The sequence below is a fragment of the Engystomops pustulosus genome, chromosome 2 (assembly GCF_040894005.1).
Source record: "Engystomops pustulosus chromosome 2, aEngPut4.maternal, whole genome shotgun sequence".
Lineage (NCBI taxonomy): Eukaryota > Metazoa > Chordata > Amphibia > Anura > Leptodactylidae > Engystomops > Engystomops pustulosus.
This window is the reverse complement of record NC_092412.1, coordinates 9,689,288-9,709,950: the sequence shown is the minus strand read 5'-3', so window position 1 is coordinate 9,709,950 and position 20,663 is coordinate 9,689,288. Positions and strand designations below refer to the sequence as shown.

Below are 20,663 nucleotides of genomic sequence, written 5' to 3'. Positions count from 1 at the left end.
CTATATGTGATGATGAGATGATGGAGGAGGTGACCTCACACCTGCTCTTTCCTCTATAATCAGGAAGGTCTCCTCTTACCTGGTGATGTGAGGGGCTGGTGGTCCTCCATCATGATGTCCTTGTACTGGACCTTGTGTCCTTCTATATACTCCCACTCCTCCATGGAGAAATAGACAGCGACGTCCTGACACCTTATAGGAACCTGACACCCACAATGACACAGTCATCACCCAGACCCCTCCCTTGTGTTATTGTACAATGTCCCAGCATTCCCGGCAGCGCTCACCTCTCCGCTCAGCAGCTCAGTGATCCTGGAGGTAAGTTCTAGGATCTTCTGCTCATGTATCAGTGAATGAGGTGGAGGCTCGGTGATGGGGCTCTGGGTCCATCCTCCTGACACACGGGGGGTCACACACTCACCAGACGACTTCTTCACTACTGTGTAATCCTGTGTATGGGGAGACACTGATCACTACATAGATCCTAAGAATCCTTCACCTCTCCAGTCATTTCCCGCTGTTATTCCTAGAGATAAGAGCCGTGTCCTGGGAGACTCTCACCTCTCCGGTTATCAAGGAGATCATCTCCAGGGTGAGCTCCAGGATCCTGGCCGCCATCTGCTCTCTGTCCTTCTCCCGGATCCCTGGTGGATCATTGATGGAAACGACCATTGTCTGTCAGAGAAATTTATTGGGGGGGAAATTATTATTGGGCTATAATCATTTGACAGGTTTCCAAAAAAGTCACATTGGCTCCTGATCTCTGGTCATTGCTATAATGCAAGATGCAGAATACATATACATTTTTTTTTTAAAACACAATAAATTTATCTTCATTGCTCTAGAAATTATCTCAAGTTGTTCCCAGTTCTGAACATCCAGTAGATGGCTTCTCCGGGTGAAATACAGTGATGTCTCCTCAGTAGAAGCTCCTCCTCCTCAGCTATTCCTGGCTCCTCCCCCTTATGTCTCCTCAGTAGAAGCTCCTCCTCCTCAGCTATTCCTGGCTCCTCCCCCTGATGTCTCCTCAGTAGAAGCTCCTCCTCCTCAGCTATTCCTGGCTCCTCCCCCTGATGTCTCCTCAGTAGAAGCTCCTCCTCCTCAGCTATTCCTGGCTCCTCCCCCTGATGTCTCCTCAGTAGAAGCTCCTCCTCCTCAGCTATTCCTGGCTCCTCCCCCTGATGTCTCCTCAGTAGAAGCTCCTCCTCCTCAGCTATTCCTGGCTCCTCCCCCTGATGTCTCCTCACTAGAAGCTCTTCCTCCATAGCTATTCCTGACTCCTCACCCTGATGTCTCCTCAGTAGAAGCTCTTCCTCCATAGCTATTCCTGACTCCTCACCCTGATGTCTCCTCAGTAGAAGCTCTTCCTCCATAGCTATTCCTGACTCCTCACCCTGATGTCTCCTCAGTAGAAGCTCTTCCTCCATAGCTATTCCTGGTTCCTCCCCTGATAGCTCCTCAGTAGAAGCTCCTCCTCCTCAGCTATTCCTGACTCCTCACCCTGATGTCTCCTCAGTAGAAGATCCTCCTCCTCAGCTATTCCTGGCTCCTCACCCTGATGTCTCCTCAGTAGAAGCTCTTCCTCCATAGCTATTCCTGACTCCTCACCCTGATGTCTCCTCAGTAGAAGATCCTCCTCCTCAGCTATTCCTGGCTCCTCACCCTGATGTCTCCTCAGTAGAAGATCCTCCTCCTCAGCTATTCCTGGCTCCTCACCCTGATGTCTCCTCAGTAGAAGATCCTCCTCCTCAGCTATTCCTGGCTCCTCACCCTGATGTCTCCTCAGTAGAAGATCCTCCTCCTCAGCTATTCCTGGCTCCTCACCCTGATGTCTCCTCAGTAGAAGATCCTCCTCCTCAGCTATTCCTGGCTCCTCACCCTGATGTCTCCTCAGTAGAAGTTCCTGCAGAGCTGAGAACATTACATAGTGTAGAGTTTCAGGGACCCTCCAGTTGTCAGGTGTTGTGGGTAACCATGTGCAGACCATGGAGACATGACAAATGAGGCCTTCTTCTCCCTCTCCTGCCCCTAGAGTTCCTCACAAATGTGCCCTCTGCAACACCCAGAATGCGTCCATTCACTTCTAGGGTTGCACCAATATCAGAATTTTGAGTGCGATACCCAGAAAAGTATTGCAATACTCCATACCGATACTTTCAAGAAAAGAAAAATTATCTGAATGTTCAGGGTTCGGTCACACGGGGCGTTTACATTACATTTAGAAACACAAAACAAACATCTGGGGGCGGGGCTCAGCCTGATCACATTTGCATTTCCATTGAAACACGTGATCATTAAAGGTCACCAGTGATTGGCCAGGAGAAGCTTTATATGGGATGTACTGGATGTCCGGGTAATGGTAATATAAAATATGATTTAGGCCTCATCTCATCCTTTTATTTCGGATGGCAAACGGACCCACTGTTTCCTATGGGTCTGTTCATATGTTCATTTTTTTTCCACAACGAGAAAAAAATAGCAGCCGGCGTTATTTTGTCTCGCATGCAAACCACGTACATCCATAGAAGTCAATGGATCCTCACATGCGTGACCTCCGTATATAAACCTCGTCTATATCCCCAATACATTACCCTTTCTCCCTAATAATCCCAAAAGGCTCTTCAATAACCGTGATTCAATGACGTGCACCAAAATTTCTGCATTGTAAGAATTGTATTCATTTGAATACAGTGTGAACTTCTTTGACGGTTCGACCTCTTGGGCCTTTATCAAAACACGGTGGTTTCTCAATATGGATGAAAATTGGCCGTGTACAGTAGTGCGCTGGTGGGATCGTGTATCGCACGCTATTCAACTGCATAAAATTCTTGTAATTCAAATTCTGGAATCGTGAATATAATAACACGGGGCTGGATCCCAATCTCCCGGCAAGTGCAGTCCGTATATTTCAACAGCTCTACAACACTGGTCACTCCTTACATACACCCACTGTATCCACCAGCAGCCGCTTGTCACAGTCTTTGCGGCTGAAGATCTGGCCACCTACCTCATACATAAAATTGGCTTCATTTGCCAGAAATAATTTCCCAATCCACTAACTCCAATAGTCCCCTCCAGTACCTTACCCCGCTCTCTCTCCTGTGAGCCAATCAGAGAGGAAGAAGTGCCCAGGCTCCTTTCCTCTGCTCGCCCCACTACCGGCTTTAGTGACCCCCTCACATCTCGTACAGCCCCTCTCCTCTTAAATATTCAACCTCTCTCCCTCTTCTGGTATAGTCCCCTCTTATTTCAAGCTGTTGTTACCCTATTACTAAAGAAACGGTCACAAGTGCTCCCGCGATCCATATCTCGCTGTCTGGGCCCCTTACCTGTACCTGTTCCTTTTCCTGCTCCTCCGGACGTGCGCACCTGCTAGGGCACGCGCCGGCTTCAGAGGACTTAGAGGGCCAGCTTATCGTTATTTGGCGTTGGCCATTTCCCAGAATTCCATAAAAACCAGCCTCTCCCTTCACGCCCTGCAGCATCTTCGTGCCTTGTTCTCCTATGCCCTTTGCGTTCAGTGTGTGTTTCCTTTGTGACCCAGAGTTCATTCCTGACTACGCTCCTCTGATGTCTTGAGCGATTGCTATGCCCCCGACTCCGATCCTGGCTGCCCGTCTTGACCTCCTGCCCGTCCCCGAATACGATTCTGCCTAACATCTGTGTACTTCGCTTTGGCTGCCACCGTGGACAAAGTTGCACCTGTGGAACGACCTGGAACGACCTGGAACGTCCAGTCTCTAATCTCCTTTTCATCTCCAAACTTCGGGAACGCCAGGTCCATTCTCGACTAACCCATTGGGTTTACTTACCCAGTCCTGGTGCGTTGTCCGACGTGGATTCGGGTCTGCCGCGATTCACTAAGAGTTCCTGCAGGTGTTGCTGCTGCGCCGAGGTCTGCCGGAGTTCACCCTCTTCTTCCTGGTGCATGTGACTGTGTGTCTTGCAACACAAATAGTTTTTTAAATTCCGCGTTTTTTCCGAATCCGTCGGGTTGTCCGACGGACAGGCCCCCCCCCCCGATTTCCGTTGCATGCAAGCCGGCGCTGATGCACCACAATCCGAAAGCATGCGCCAAAATCCCAGGCCAATTTGGTGCAAAACGGAGATCATCGGGAAATCCGACGAAAGTAAATGAGCCCCATTGTCTCTCTGCGGACTCCCTACAATTTAGTTTTCGTACTATGCAATTCACTGAATCCGCTCTTAGTAAAGTCTCCTCACTGCAAAATCCAAAGGTGACTCTTCTCTCCTCATTCTCCTGGATCTATCGGCAGCGTTTCATACTCTGCGTTTATTAACTGTTTGTTGGTGGAGGAAATGAACCGATCAGTTTTTTTACTTTATTTTTGCCGCTCACCATACCACAAAAATAATATGTCATTTTTTTTCCTATGGGTCGCCACGATGACCTCATTTATATAGATTTCCATTTTTTCCTCTAATTTTTCTGAAGAAAAAACGGATTTGGAGAGAATCTTACTAATTTTAGCATCGCCATCTTTTCAGAGGCGTCACATTATAATTTTTCGGCTGAAAAATCTGGTTAAAGGGCTAATTTTTTTGCAGTCTTATTTTGAAGCACATGACATTTTTAATCACTTTTCAGAGCATTTTTAAGGGTATTAAATTTAAAAAAAATTTTTTTTTTCTGTGGGTTTTTTGGGTTTTATTTTTGTTTTATTATACAGATTGTTACAGATGCGGCAATACTAAATGTACGGGTGTGGGGGGGGGGTGTTCTGTGTATTTCTGTTTTTATACAAAATAAATATTTTTTTAATTATTTTAATATTTTTTTTAAACTTGTGTGATCGAAGGCGGCTCCGATCACGTGTGTTAGAGCCCGGTGTCAGCTGTGATATACGTTGATAGAAGTAGGAAGGGGTTAAAAGGTCATACAGTCCCCAAAATGGTAGCAATGACACCTCCCACAGCTCCGTACACAGAGGCAGGAAACGTTATTAGCGTCAGATGGCGAAACAAAAACTATTTCTAAAAGGAAAGTTAAAAAGTATCAAAACGCGATAAAACCCGGATATCCTGCACCGCGTGACCCTCCCGACCCAGAGGATAAAGGGAAGTGTGGTTTTTAAGGTAACAGTGAAAGCTGTAAAAAAGTAGGGGAGAGGGGGAGTAGGGGACCTCAGCGTTGGGGAGGGGGGACACAACTCGAGGGAGCAGAGGAACCGCCATGTAATAGGGAGCGGTGGGGAGATTACACTGTGGGGGGGAAAGGGCGGGGCTTAAAGCAAAAACTTTTCCTTCACAAAAGTTGAGAAGTGTATGACTCTACCCCACTATGTGTCCCTCCTGGAGCATGCTGGGAGTTGTAGTCCCTCCATATAGTGTGTGTGCGGTCCTGGTGGATGCTAGGAGTTGTAGTCCCTCCATATAGTGTGTGTGCTCCTGGAGCATGCTGGGAGTTGTAGTCCCTCCATATAGTGTGTGTGCTCCTGGAGCATGCTGGGAGTTGTAGTCCCTCCATATAGTGTGTGCGCTCCTGGAGCATGCTGGGAGTTGTAGTCCCTCCATATAGTGTGTGTCCTCCTGGAGCATGCTGGGAGTTGTAGTCCCTCCATATAGTGTGTGTCCTCCTGGAGCATGCTGGGAGTTGTAGTCCCTCCATATAGTGTGTGTTCCTGGAGCATGCTGGGAGTTGTAGTCCCTCCATATAGTGTGTGTGCTCCTGGAGCATGCTGGGAGTTGTAGTCCCTCCATATAGTGTGTGCTCCTGGAGCATGCTGGGAGTTGTAGTCCCTCCATATAGTGTGTGTCCTCCTGGAGCATGCTGGGAGTTGTAGTCCCTCCATATAGTGTGTGTTCCTGGAGCATGCTGGGAGTTGTGGTCCCTCCATATAGTGTGTGTGCTCCTGGAGCATGCTGGGAGTTGTAGTCCCTCCATATAGTGTGTGTGCTCCTGGAGCATGCTGGGAGTTGTAGTCCCTCCATATAGTGTGTGCTCCTGGAGCATGCTGGGAGTTGTAGTCCCTCCATATAGTGTGTGTTCCTGGAGCATGCTAGGAGTTGTAGTCCCTCCTCTGGTCACTTACCTCTTCTCTCCTCAGTGCAGGACACTCTCTACCTCACACACGTCTCCTGCTCTATCCACTAGTCATGTGACCCTGGGAGTGTGATGTCACTGAGGGGCGGGGCCTCCTGCTCTCTATCCACTAGTCATGTGTCCCTGGGAGTGTGATGTCACTGAGGGGCGGGGCCTCCTGCGCTCTATCCACTAGTCATGTGACCCGGGGAGTGTGATGTCACTGAGGGGCGGAGCCTCCTGCTCACTATCCACTAGTCATGTGACCCGGGGAGTGTGATGTCACTGGGGGCGGGGCCTGCTGCTCCTGTGATAGACACTACATTGGAGTTAGCAGCAGAACATGTGACGCAGGATATGTGGGCGGGGCTTCCCTGTGTGATTGTGTATACACTGTATATGACTGCAGGGGGAGGGTCACGTACAGAACATCCGGGTTATTAATGAAGGAGGCTGCTGTACAGCTGTGGGGCAGTGTGTGGGGCAGTTGGGTGGGGGTATGTGTCAGGATGTGATATTGGGGGACACATGCGGGTCTCTGGCATCTCCCAACTTTTACAAAGAAGAAGAATACTTAGCCACGCCCTGTACCCTGCCCCTATCTGCACCACCTCGTGTTTCCTCAGGGCGCCTTCCCACGTGCCATTTTCGTTAAGTTTAAAAACTTAACGAAAACGGCACGTGGGAAGGCGCCCTCACAGTGTAATCTACTGCCCTGTGGACCCCATATAGGAGACAGCCTATAATGTGACCCCCAGCATATGACACCCCTCATATTGTGCCTTGTGCCCCGGCGTGTGATGGGATTGTGTGAGGCCTCAGTAATACTAGGATCCTGCAGTGTATACTGAGCTCAGCCTACAGGGGTAACACTCACAGTACTGAGGACCTTCACATCGGCACCCTCCGATCCTGGCACAGGCCCTGGCGATGTACGAAGGGTTAAGCGGCTGCGATTGGTGTCATGGCTGACCACAGCCCGGCCCTCAGGCAGCGGTCACAGTGCACTTTGAGACTCAATCCATCAGTGATCACATGGCGAGGTAACATTGTGTGCCACGGAGTGTTTAGCGCCGATGGTCCGTGGCCACCGCTGTGTCACTTGTCTTACCAGGCACAGACATCGCCACTACTTCTGCCTGCCAGCACAAGTCATTCTTATAAATTATAGGACATGTGTGGCCAACATGGGGTCACACCTCTGCTCATAAAAGGCTCCTTCACCCAATGGGATGTGCCTGAGCGTCCGGGCACCTCAGTTTGCTTTGTGCCGGCTTTGGATTTTCCCGGCTTTTGCTCTCTGACCACGGATCCTGATCTGTTATCCTCGCTGTACGACACCCGCTTGTATCTGAACCTGAACCCTCTGCCTGTTACCAGACTCTGCTTCTTCCCGCTGGGCCAACCGCTTTCTATTCCAGGACCACAACCGATGGTGGCCATGAGATCTTTCTGCAACAAAGTCCAGATCTCTGTATAAGGGTGAAAACCTGAGAGGTCCGGTGATGCTTCTTAGTGCATGGCCCAAATGCAAACCAGATGGATAGTAAACAGTGGGTCCACAAGTCGCTGGTCATTACAGTACAAGCCGTGGACACAGCAGGCCAAGCTAGGACTCCTGTCTAAGCCCTACAAGAAGACCTACCAGACCTTACTCTGTGTCAGGATGAGCTCACGCAGGCTATACAAGCTATTGTCAATCACCTGGACCCTGCATCTGCTCCAGTAATACCGCAGGTCCCAGCCACACTGGCTTCTCAGTCTGCTACACCTTCGGTCAGTCCTGGAGTTAAGCTTCTGCCTTGTTATGATAGAAGTGCCAAAGCCTACTGTGGATTTCTGAACCAGTGTTAAATTTACTTTCAAGTATAACTTCTATTTCTTATTAACACGGTAAAAACTCATCAACTGTACAGAGAGCCATCACTGACGCGTCTCGAACTATCGGTGCTCTTAATCCCGGATTACTCAAATTTAGGCTGCTTTAACATGAACATGTTAAAACGGCTGTAGGCTACCCATACTGTTCTGTTGCGGTACGGGTAACATATGGACCCATTTTGATGGACGTATTGGCCACTGTGCCATACCAGGGAAAAAGATTGAACATACTCTATCTGTACCTGTAAGTACAGCCGTGCCGCACATCCACCTATGGAGATAGAGCAGCGCACACCCTTCCTCTCTCTCCAACGTGCAGCTGTATGTTCACCCGGGCTACGGACCGGACATGCATACATTTGCGTGTAGCCGGCTTTATTGTGAACCGCATGCTCATATACTGGACGCTTCAAAGTCGCAACCAATGTTCCCTTATCTGATGAACCCTGGTCACACGACCTTAAGTGCTGAATGTTGAGAAGAGGCATGGAACGTGGTGAGATGTAGACTGGAGGGGCCAGCCAAGTAGGACACGCCCCGTCTGATGCCAGGTAAACATAAAGTTAATTTATTGGGATGCAAGTGAAACAATTTTTAGCTAAATGAAATGGGGCTCTATGGTAACCTGTCACTAGCGGTATTTGTGAAAATGTGCTGATAGGATTCTTGGAAATGTCAGATTTCCCTGATCTTGATTATGGAACTTTTATCAGAACTCGGAGTTGCACCGCTTTGTCTCTCCACTTGTCATTAATAAGTTAACGTTGGCATACCATATATAATTGGGTTATTTGGCCCCCTCTCATAAGATTGGTAGAATGACCACACCTCATTGCCTTCTGTGCCACTCGCCATGCTCCTGTAGACTTCTGGTATATGTTAAGGGTGTGTCTCTCTATTGCCTCATTCTGGTTTATGGTGACCTTATGTCAGGCTCCAGGGGTTGAGGACCCACTGGATCACCACAGCTGATGACCCAAGCCAACACATGGGCGCGGAGTCTAAGTGGCACCCGGTTTTCACCAGAGCCCACCGCAAAGCGGGTTGGACTTGCTGCGGGGTGGTGCCACCAGGTCGTTCCACAGGTGCGACTTTGTCCACAGTGGTAGCCAAGGCGAGGTACACAGACGTTAGGTAGAATTGTAATCGGGGACAGGTGGTAGGTCAGGACGCGCAGCACAGGATCAGAGTCGGGGACGTAGTAACAGGTCAAGGCAGGCAGCAGAGGAGCGTAGTCAGGAACGGAATCAAGATCACAACGGGAAATCACTATAAATGCCAGGGACATGGGAAGGAAGCTTTTTCTAAGGCTGTGAGGCACAAAGATCGGGCAGGAAACACAGGAAGGGGCTGGGAATTTATCAGGAAAGGCAGCTGGCCAGTGCCAATTATCGATGCGTTGCCCTTTAAATTTAAGAGCCGCTGCATGCGCCCAGGGGGGAGGGGGGATTCAGAATGTGCAGGAGACGCCACTGGAACCCAGCGAGGTTAGTGGCACAGGGGGCCACACAGAGGTACACGGGTACGCCTGCAACCCGAGACAGAGATTGCAGGGGCACTTGTTACACCTTATAAAAATAATTCCTAATATTTCCCACCGACATCCCCTCTGTTCCATCCATCTAAACTACGAAACCAAGAGACCATTTGCGCTTATATGTTCTCGTCATGTTGTGGTTCACCTGGATTCCGCCATTGTGAAACGGACAAGCTACTTCCTTCTTTTCTTTGACACGTCGGAGATTTTACAATGTAAATACTCAAGATCTTTTTTTATTTTTGCTCTATTATGTGCCTTGTCATGGTAGATTCCTTCTCGGGATTGCTTTATGTTCTCCAGATGTACTGTACAATACGTTATTACATTAACGCTACATGTCATTTTGTATACAGTGCTCTTTAATTTTTTTTTCTAATAAACGAGTTTACAAAAAAAAAAAGTTGGGAGTCTCTAAGAAATCAATTATCTGGAACATGTCTTTTATAAAAACATTGTTCATGATCATGGACCTGATCATCATCATCAGCCTACCTACGTATCTAAGCTTTTAACTAGGATATATATACTGCAGACATCAGCAGAAGTCATTCGAAGGAAGGAAATCCAGCAATAGAGATCTAAACTCTCGAACACCATGAACATTAACACGGCTTCTCCTTTGTGTGAATTCTCCGATGTCTGGCAAGATTCGATTCCTGGGTGAAACTTTTCCCACATTCAGTACATGAGAATGGCTTCTCCCCCGTGTGAGTTCTCAGATGTCTGACGAGACCTAATTTGTCGCTAAAACATCTCCCACATTCAGTACATAAATGTGGCCTCTCCTTTATGTGAGTTATGTGATGTTTTAGAAGATCTGCTTTCTCCGTAAAACATTTCCCACATTCATTACATGGAAACGGCTTCCTCTCGGTGTGAGTTTTCTGATGTTTTCGAAGATAATGTTTTACAGTAAAACATTTCCCACATTCTGAACACGAATATGGCTTCTCTCCTTTGTGGATTCTCATGTGCTGAACAATATACGATTGTCCGCTAAAACATTTCCCACATTCAGGACATAAAAATGGCTTCTCCCCCGTGTGACTTCTCTGATGTATGACCAGATTTGATTTCAGGGTAAAACTTTTCCCACAATCATTGCACGAAAATGGCTTCTCCCCTGTGTGGGTTCTCTGATGTAGAACAAGATCAGACTTCTGGATAAAACATTTCCCACAGTCGTTACACGGAAATGGCTTCTCCCCTGTGTGAATTCTCTCGTGTTTAACAAGAACTGATTTTGTACTAAAACATTTCCCACATTCGGTACATGGAAATGACTTTTCTCCTGTGCGAGGTTTCACATATTGATAATTTTTCTCTCTTCCTCGCGTTCTTTCATTTCCTGAAAAATATAACCAAAAAAATCAATATTGGAGGTTTTCTTTACCCCAGAGACGGGTCAAAAAACTACTAACATTATGTATAATATTATATTTGTGTATCATTTGCTTAAAATCCATAAAAGTTCCATAAAAATCCTTAGAAACCGGATTATTCTACTTTCAAGACATAAGGGGGTCGGTCTAACCTGCGATTCACCACTGCCATCTTAGAGCCGTGCCTAGCAGTCATAAAAATGGATGCCACAAAACTGGATTGAACCAGTGGAGGGAGGACCCTGCCCATGAGGTCTACATGGGAGGGTGGATGGAGACACATGGTGTATAGTAGGGGGGGTTGTAGTGTCTTGTATCATGTGCAGGTTACATGTGAAGCAGTGACGTACCTCCAGTGCAGGCCGATCACACAACTGTGTATGTACTTACCGAGACTTATAGGTGCTGGAAAATATAGAATTATTGATATACGTTTATTGAAGCAGATACCATAGAGTAGAAGAGGATGTACCTAGAAAATCCTCTGCATGCACCCTTTCCCAGATCATTCAGCCGTGGCAGAAGAGCCCAAGTCTTGGCTAGGAGGGGTGTATAAACTTGTTATTTGCTGCATTAAAAGTGACAATGTATAGGGGAGAGAAGGCACTGTATAAAGGGGGTATTGTATGAAAGAAAGGGGGGGGGGGGACCAGTATAGTGGAGGTTCTTTATAGTAAGAGAGGAGCCAGGTAGGGATGCTGTTTAACAGAGGCATCGGGTGTGGACCACCGGCTGTGCTGTATATTAGAGGGAACATTATACTTTAACTGTGGTATATTTAGGGGCGCAGTGTGGAGCTATTTACAAGGAGCTGAAGATATCTTGGGGCAAATTCAGCAGTGATAAGTCACAGCTGAATGTATCGCTAGGAAGTTCTCTGCCTCAGGAGAAGAATCATCACCACAGTGTATAGCTCTATGGGAGTGCTCTACAGGAGGCTACAGTATTGTGTGGGTCTTCTTCTGCTCCTGTGGCCCTCTGCTCCGATTCCTGCACTAGTGTGTACGAGACAGCACACAGAGTAATGAGGACCCGAGATTGGTGAAGACTTCTCATTGGACTGTGACTCTCAGTAGGGTGCGGGCAACGACTCAAAGGCTCAGATGCCCAGATCATTCTGTCCCTGATAAGATTTCCCTCTGCTCTGGGAAAAGTGCGTCCAACAACATCTCAGAACCTCTGTGCAGGAAGGAGAAGGATTGGACCCGGTAGTCACCATGGCTGGGATGATGTGCAGTCTTTATGGACTTTTTTATACGTCCTGTAAAGTCCTAATGGCTCAGAGCGTTATCATCCTGGCCGGGAATGTACGATGATTGAGGGATGATAATAAGTTCTGCGCTTATCTGTCGGCGATTACCATATATACTAGAGTATAAGCCAACCTGAACTTAAGCCAAGTATTAAAATACTGGGAAAGCATATTTACTCAAGAATGAACCTTGGGTGGGAAATGCAACAGCAGCAGGTAGCCCCAATCATCATTCAGATAGCCCACCCTCATCCTCTGCCCTTTGAATGATTGACTTTCTCTGCAGGTCATGTGATCATGACATCAGCCTCCAGCAAGTAATATACTATTGTGGGCTGCAGGACCGTCATTTGATGATGTCATTTCAGGTCCTACCTGGAAAACCAAGAATGGGATGAAACGGGTTCTGCCCCCAAGATACTTCCCCCTGTCAATGAGCAGAAGAAAAGTTCTTGATGATTCACTCGAGTATAAACTAGGGTTGCACGATGCATCGAAAGTTTGGTACCTTTTCGGTTTTAAAAAAAGGCAAAACGCTTCAATACCAGAATTTCTTCCCGTTTGTTACTGAGCACGTGATCACTGCTCCACCAATCAAAACAAAGAAGAAAACCAAGTCCGCACAGTGGAGAGAAGCCTCAATAAGAGGGGGTTCAGAGCCTCCATGGATCCTGGCAAGATCCTCCATGAAGGTGGTTCACACCGAAACGTCGCCACTGTTTCAATAAACTTCACCCTTTGGAATTTGGGATTTTTGGAGTGCTGCCTACACTTTTTTTTTTTTCAACTTTGCTCCACCAATCAGAGAGGGCAGTAGATGCTGTGTGTAAGTGAGGGAAAGGAGTGGATGGAGACGAGAGATTCTGTGCTGTGGGGCTCATCTCTTCAGCTGCCCCCCCCCCCATGGACTTGTTTAACCCGCTTAGCACCCTGCCCAATCCCTGGCAACATGTCCTGCTCAGGCTGTCACATCCAATCCTCTTATAAAACACTGCCGTTAGAAGTTCTACCCTCTCCGCCCCTGTCCCGGACCTGTCGGCTTACTGTTCTTCTGTATTAGCGCCATAGAGGTTTGGGACTGGGGATAAAAAAGTTAAAATGATCCGTCGGAGGTTTAGCTAATCTCCATGCTCTGGCCATGTGTCCAAGGTGGGGTCATAGGTCAATTAGCATCTCTAAGTGTAGGTTGCCCCTGATTAAACACAGCAGGAAAGGTTTAACCCACTCTGCCCCAAGACCTGTGTGACCTTACTGTGCTCTGGTGCCAGTGACAGAGGTCTGAAAGGGTTAAACTGATCCCACTGCGTGGGGGCTGCAGCCACATGTCCTGGTGCTGCAAATTATACTTTGAAATAATAGTTCGGTACCTTCACTGTAGTCCCCTCCGGGGACAAAATAATAAAAAATGAAAATAATGTAATACCCCCTTTATTCTATCCGATCAATCTTACTGTAGTAAAAAATAAAAACTTTACGGAAATCCCTTTAGATTTGGTATTGCTGCATTCGTACCTCTAGGATCCATAAATATAATCCAATATTTAACGAGCACCATAAAAAATCCCTAACAAATTTCGTAAAAATGCTGCGTTTTTGTCACGGTTTCCAAAACTTTTGTTAGAAAAAGCGATCAAATTAGCAAGTGATTGCCCTCAACTGATACAAAAAAATCTTCTACAGGTACCGGTATATATCTCTGATTGCCGAATCCATTTTTCACCCATCTACTGTGTCTTTAAATCCAGTCTCGCTCTCTGCAATGGTATATATCTGGTAATTGCCCCAGTATTACATGTGTCTGTTTGTTTTTCTCTGTTCAGAACTTGATCCACATGTGTTAAGTCTCCTAGATTAATTGCTTTATGAGCTAAATGAGGGCCTGGTCTCTGGTCTTCTCTGTGTATAAGTTTTGTTGTAGTATAGGATGCTTAGCATTCTTTGTTTGCTTAGCATAATATTCTGCTAAGTATAATATTCTGAGAAGTATGCTACAGTTATACACTGCAGTTAGACAGGGCAGGAGACAGGTAAGATTGCAGAGAAAAATGAACAATTATTTTTCTCTAAAAATGTTTTCCATTTTCTCCCTGTTTGCCATGGTTGTTTTACTTGCCCACCGTCCATCTATTCCACCAGTACCAACTATCCATATCAATGCCTCCCTTCTTCACTCACCTTTCTTTACCACACTGTATACGTTATGTAACCAGACTAACTTATCACAGTCTTCTGCTGTGAAGCAAGAAATAACTTCTTATAAATCTCTAAAGCATCTTTTCTCTCTTCTCTTTCTCCTTCTGCTTGGTGCAGGGGACCTCTCCTAACCCAGGCCCACCTTCTGCTTATTCTAACGCTTCAGACATAAACCCGGCTAATCTTATAAAGATTCAGTGTATCCCCTCTTCTCCCCCCCCAGTAACCCCTTATAAATGTGCCCTATGGAACGCCCGCTCTGTGTGTAATAAACTAGTATAAGTTCATGACCTCTTTCTTTCTAAGTCTTTTGACCTGCAGCCATCACGGAAACATGGATCCAGCAGGATGACTCCGCCTCGGTTGCGGCATTGTCTTATGGCGGGTTAACACTTTTCTCACTGTTCCAGACCTGAGAATAGGCAGGGAGGAGGGGTAGGCATACTCCTCTCTACTTGATGCACGTTCCAGGTCATTCCTCCTGTACCCTCTCTTACTTTGACTAATATCTTCTACCTCTCTCTCTCTTCTGGTGTCATCCCCTCTTCTTTCAAGCATGCTGTTGTTACCCCTTTACTAAAGAAACCTTCACTGGACCCATCCAATGCTACAGACCAGTTTCTAATCTCCCTTTCATCTCCAAACTCCTGGTCTATTCTCGACCAACCCACTATCTCTCAGCTATCTCCCTCCTTGACCCCCTACAATCTGGTTCCCGCTCTATGTATTCCACGGAAGTGCTCTAAAGTCTCCAATGATCTCCTCACTGCAAAATCCAAAGGTGACTCTTCTCTCCTCATTCTCCTGGATCTATCGGCAGCGTTCGGTACTGTGGACCACCAGCTCCTCCTCAGGGGCTTCACTCCATTGGCCTAAAGGACACTGCACTCTCCTGGTTTTCTTCCTATCTCTCTGACCGCACTTTCAGTGTCTCCTTTTCTGGATCTTTCTCTTCTCATCTTCCTCTCAGTGTCGGGGTTCCTCAGGGCTCAGTCCTAGGTCCTCTCCTCTCAGTGTCGGGGTCCTCAGGGCTCAGTCCTAGGTCCTCTTCTGTTCTCATGTCTTCTCTCTTCTTGAAACTTAATCTTTCTAAGACTGAACTTCTTGTCTTTCCACCATCTACTAACCAACCCAACCCTGACCTCTCCATCTCAGTCTGTGGGATCACTATAGCACCGAGGCAGCAGGCCCACTGTCTTGGAGTTGTGCTGGACTCTGACCTCTCTTTTTCACCTTATATTCAATCTCTTGCTCGCTCTTGCCGGATGCATCTCAGAAACATCTCCAGGATCCGGCCTTTTCTGACAATGGAAACTTCTAAAATGCTGATTGTTGCTCTGATTCCCTCTCGACTAGACTCCTGTAACTCCCTACTAATCATCTTCCACTCACTATGTCCTCTATTATTTGTAAAGCGCTACGGAATTTGATGGCGCCATATAAATAAAGATTATTATTATTGTTTTAATAGACATTTTTGGATTCTAATTTTAGCGAGAATCGTGATACGTTTCCAGATATCGTATTGCATTCAAACTTCTGGTATCGGTGCAACCCTAATACAAGCGGATGGGGACTTTTTCAACATAAAAAACATGCTGAAAGAAAATCAGCTTATACTTGATGAAACACGGCCTTTCCTTGAAACTCGTCATATTTCAGACACGGATTGGACCGTTACCTATTTTCTGGTGGTCCAGCAGTTTTACTCACTATTTTCCACACATGCTGTGGGAGGCAGCGTTCTTCTGCACAAGTCCCGACAGTTTAAGCTTTTTTGTGTGGTACATGTAATCTTAAATATTCCATCATGAACTCCACAACATCTGCTAAAGACTATAACATAAGTTATGTGGGGTAACAGAAAGCCCGAAATGTCTGATGGGAGGAAATTTCTATTGGAGATTGAGAGATCCTCGGACTACACCAGAGACAGATGAGCCGGTGTCTATGTCATCTCCATCTCCTCCCCTGGATGTGACCTCTCCCTGCAATGTATAAGGGAAGAATAACCCACAAGATACATGAAAGGCTCTTACCCTCCTCTGTCACTGATGAGGGGATTTCCTCTCCGCTCCTCCTTCCACCACAACTTTCCTGTAAGTAAATTACAGAAACGCAGACACTGAGTCAGAGACACAGTTAGAAAAAGAGAGACAAAGATACATATAAAATATTTGTTCGATTTCTATTTTGTTATAGATAAGAGCAGTTATTTACTATCCCGAGCAACGGCCGGAGCTACAGCTAATTATTATATATTTGTGTTGTCAGTCCATTTTATCATGACTCTGACACCATCAAAATTGTCACCGACTCAGCAGTTCTAGAAAGTAGAAACTAATACAACATCATCCCATAGATCCTCCAACCCACTGCAGCCGGAGGATTTACAGGAATCTCAGCTCCATCTACCTGATGATCCAGTGGAATGTAGTCCTCTGGCTCTACTTTAACAATACGATAATATAGAGGACTGGGAGATCTCTTTGGATCCTTCGGACAATCTTGGGAATCTCCAGGACTGGGACATCTCTCTGGTTCCTCTTTGATATCTCGGGAATCTCCAGGACTGGGACATCTCTCTGGTGGATTTCTCTGACTGGATCCATCTATAGGAAATATACACAGTGACTGATACATTGTCTATATGTGATGATGAGATGATGGAGGAGGTGACCTCACACCTGCTCTGTCCTCTATAATCAGGAAGGTCTCCTCTTACCTGGTGATGTGAGGGGCTGGTGGTCCTCCATCATGATGTCCTTGTACTGGTCCTTGTGTCCTTCTATATACTCCCACTCCTCCATGGAGAAATAGACAGTGACGTCCTGACACCTTATAGGAACCTGACACCCACAATGACACAGTCATCACCCAGACACCTCCCTTGTGTTATTGTACAATGTCCCAGCATTCCCGGCAGCGCTCACCTCTCCGCTCAGCAGCTCAGTGATCCTGGAGGTAAGTTCTAGGATCTTCTGCTCATGTATCAGTGAATGAGGTGGAGGCTCGGTGATGGGGCTCTGGGTCCATCCTCCTGACACACGGGGGGTCACACACTCACCAGACGACTTCTTCACTACTGTGTAATCCTGTGTATGGGGAGACACTGATCACTACATAGATCCTAAGAATCCTTCACCTCTCCAGTCATTTCCCGCTGTTATTCCTAGAGATAAGAGCCGTGTCCTGGGAGACTCTCACCTCTCCGGTTATCAAGGAGATCATCTCCAGGGTGAGCTCCAGGATCCTGGTGGCCATAATGTTCCTGTTCTTCTCCATCTTCCATGTGTCGTTTATAGAAACCATTGTATGTGAGAGAAGCCTCGGGGAGTCCTGTATATATAGTATCTGAGGAGACATGAGAATTATAATAATCTTTATTTATATGGCGCCATCAAATTCCGTAGCGCTTTACAAATCATAGGGGACATATACAACTATATTACATTACAAAGAACAAACAGTCATATGGAACAATAGGAGTGAGGGCCCTGCTCACAAGAGCTTACAGACTATGAGGATGAGGGGGTGACACAAGAGGTTGTATAATGGTCCAGCCATTCTTTAGAAGGGAACAATATAAAATAATTTAATAAATAATTTACTAAACAACGATGTTGCTGCTTGAATCTTATTTCCAGGGTCCTAGGTGAAGAAGACTGCAGAGAAAGCTGGAACTTGGTAAATATCAGCTGTTTGCCGGATAACAGATGGGAGATAGGACATGGGATGGATTAGTAAAGGGAGAGTTGACATTTCAAGCAGTTAGCGAGTGTGATAGGCTTGCCTAAAGAGATGGGTTTTAAGAGCACGTTTGAAGCTTTGGAGGGTGGGTATTAGTCTGAGAGTCCGGGGAAGGGCATTCCAGAGAATTGGTGCAACTCGGGAGAAGTCCTGGAGACGTGCATGGGAGGTTCGAATTAAGGTAGAGATTAATCTAATATCACTGGCAGATCGAAGAGCACGGGAAGGGCGATAGACTGAGATGAGAGAAGAGAGATAGGTAGGTGCGGCATTATTCAGAGCTTTGTGGATGAGGGTTATTATTTTAAAGTGAATACGGAAGGAGACAGGCAGCCAGTGCAGTGATTGCCACAAACTGGAGGCATCTGTGTAGCGTTTGGCCTGAAAGACGAGCCTGGCTGCTGCATTAAGAATAGATTGAAGAAGAGAGAGTTTAGTGAGTGGATGATGATTAGTAGGGAGTTACAGGAGTCTAGTCGAGGGTGAATAGGTGCAGCAGTTAGCATTTTAGAAATTTCAAATGTGAGAAACGGTCGGATTCTGGAGATGTTTCTGAGATGGATTCGGCAAGAGCGAGCAAGAGATTGGATATATGGTGAAAAGGAGAGGTCGGAGTCCAGCACTACCCCAAGACAGCGGCTATAGTGATCCCACAGAGCGAGATGGAGAGGTCAGGGTTAGGTAAGTTAGTAGATGGTGGAAAGACAAGAAGTTCGGTCTTAGAAAGATTAAGTTTCAGGAAGAGAGAGGACATGATGTTAGAGACAGCAGAGAGACAGTCACTAGTGTTCTGGGGTAAGGCCAGGGGGATGTTACATACAGAAGTATATAGCTGGGTGTCATCAGCATAAAGATGATACTGGAAACCAAATCTGCTGATGGTTTGTCCAATGGGGACAGTATAGAGAGAGAAGAGAAGAGGACCTAGGACTGAGCCCTGAGGAACCCCGACACTGAGAGGAGAAGACCTAGGACTGAGCCCTGAGGAACCCCGACACTGAGAGGAGAGGACCTAGGACTGAGCCCTGAGGACCCCGACACTGAGAGGAGAGGACCTAGGACTGAGCCCTGAGGACCCCGACACTGAGAGGAGAGGACCTAGGACTGAGCCCTGAGAACCCCGACACTGAGAGGAGAGGACCTAGGACTGAGCCCTGAGAACCCCGACACTGAGAGGAGAGGACCCAGGACTGAGCCCTGAGAACCCCGACACTGAGAGGAAGAGGACCTAGGACTGAGCCCTGAGGAACCCCGACACTGAGAGGAGAGGACCTAGGACTGAGCCCTGAGGAACCCGACACTGAGAGAAGAGGACCTAGGACTGAGCCCTGAGGACCCCGACACTGAGAGGAAGAGGACCGAGGACTGAGCCCTGAGGAACCCGACACTGAGAGGAGAGGACCTAGGACTGAGCCCCGAGGACCCCGACACTGAGAGGAGAGGACCTAGGACTGAGCCCTGAGAACCCCGACACTGAGAGGAGAGGACCTAGGACTGAGCCCTGAGAACCCCGACACTGAGAGGAGAGGACCTAGGACTGAGCCCTGAGGACCCCGACACTGAGAGGACGAGGAGAAGAGAAAGATCCAGAGAAGGAGACACTGAAAGTGCGGTCAGAGAGATAGGAAGAAAACCAAGAGAGTGCAGGGACCTTCAGGCCAATGGAGTGAAGCCCCTGAGGAGGAGCCGTGATCCACAGTATCGAACGCTGCCGATAGATCCAGGAGAATGAGGAGAGAAGAGTCACCTTTGGATTTAGCAGTGAGGAGATCATTGGAGACTTTAGAAAGAGCAGTTTCAGTGGAATACGTAGAATCGTATTAGAGCCAAGAACCCACAGACACATGAAAGCCGAATGCAAAACTGTTTTCATAAATCTACTGACTTTTATGGTCATCCTGGAGCATGCTGGGAGTTGTAGTCCATCCATATAGTGTGTGTGCTCCTGGAGCATGCTGGGAGTTGTAGTCCATCCATATAGTGTGTGTGCTCCTGGAGCATGCTGGGAGTTGTAGTCCCTCCATATAGTGTGTGAGCTCCTGGAGCATGCTGGGAGTTGTAGTCCCTCCATATAGTGTGTGTGCTCCTGGAGCATGCTGGGAGTTGTAGTCCCTCCATATAGTGTGTGTGCTCCTGGAGCATGCTGGGAGTTGTGGTCCCTCCATATAGTGTGTGTGCTCCTGGAGCATGCTGGGAGTTGTAGTCCCTCCATGTAGTGTGTGTGCTCCTGGAGCATGCTGGGAGTTGTAGTCCCTCCTCTGGTCACTTACCTCTCCTCTCCTCAGTGCAGGACACTCTGTGCCTACCTCACGTCCTCCTCCTCAGAATCCACTAGTCATGTGACCCTGGGAGTGTGATGTCACTGAAGGGCGGGGCCTCCTCTGGTGGATGTTACAGTGAAGTTCCCAGTAGTGGATGTGATGTCACTGGTCACATGTTACTAGAGGTCATGTGACCGTGGGCGGGGTTACACTGTGTATTCTCCTCTATAGGCTCATACAGAAGATGGAGCGGCTCCTGTTCCTCTCATGTTTGTGTCTCAGTGATTAGTTAGGTTCAGTGAGCGAGCAGTGTACACGTGTAGTATTTCCAGGCTATAGCTGGGGGTTATACTCCTGTGTC

General features: G+C 47.3%; 2 protein-coding genes across 2 annotated transcripts in view; both read right to left on the bottom strand.

Annotated features, from left to right (window-relative positions):
- LOC140116879 (uncharacterized) overlaps positions 1-5,861 on the bottom strand; it is a 95,710-nt gene extending 89,849 nt beyond the window's left edge. Inside the window, 1 exon segment of the mRNA XM_072133312.1 lies at positions 80-5,861. Within this exon segment, the coding sequence (XP_071989413.1) occupies positions 80-164 (85 nt within the window). The 5' untranslated portion in view covers positions 165-5,861.
- Positions 5,862-9,802: 3,941 nt separating this feature from the next.
- Positions 9,803-20,428, bottom strand: LOC140119858 (uncharacterized). Its single transcript, XM_072139285.1, has 5 exons — positions 20,312-20,428; positions 17,499-17,645; positions 16,707-17,386; positions 16,331-16,388; positions 9,803-10,812 (listed from the first exon to the last, which is right to left on the bottom strand). The coding sequence occupies exons 3-5, from the start codon at positions 16,932-16,934 to the stop codon at positions 10,067-10,069; spliced, it is 1,032 nt and encodes a 343-aa protein (XP_071995386.1). The 5' UTR covers positions 16,935-17,386; positions 17,499-17,645; positions 20,312-20,428; the 3' UTR covers positions 9,803-10,066.
- Positions 20,429-20,663: the final 235 nt, after the last annotated feature.

Excerpts from the sequence above, each read along its gene's own strand:
- LOC140119858 (XM_072139285.1), bottom strand. The coding sequence starts at position 16,934 with ATGTATCAGTCACTGTGTATATTTCCTATAGATGGATCCAGTCAGAGA. Across the intron at positions 16,389-16,706 it reads ACATTCCACTGGATCATCAG|GAAAGTTGTGGTGGAAGGAG; the intron begins GTAGATGGAGCT and ends ATTTACTTACAG. Across the intron at positions 10,813-16,330 it reads CTCATCAGTGACAGAGGAGG|GAAATGAAAGAACGCGAGGA; the intron begins GTAAGAGCCTTT and ends TATATTTTTCAG.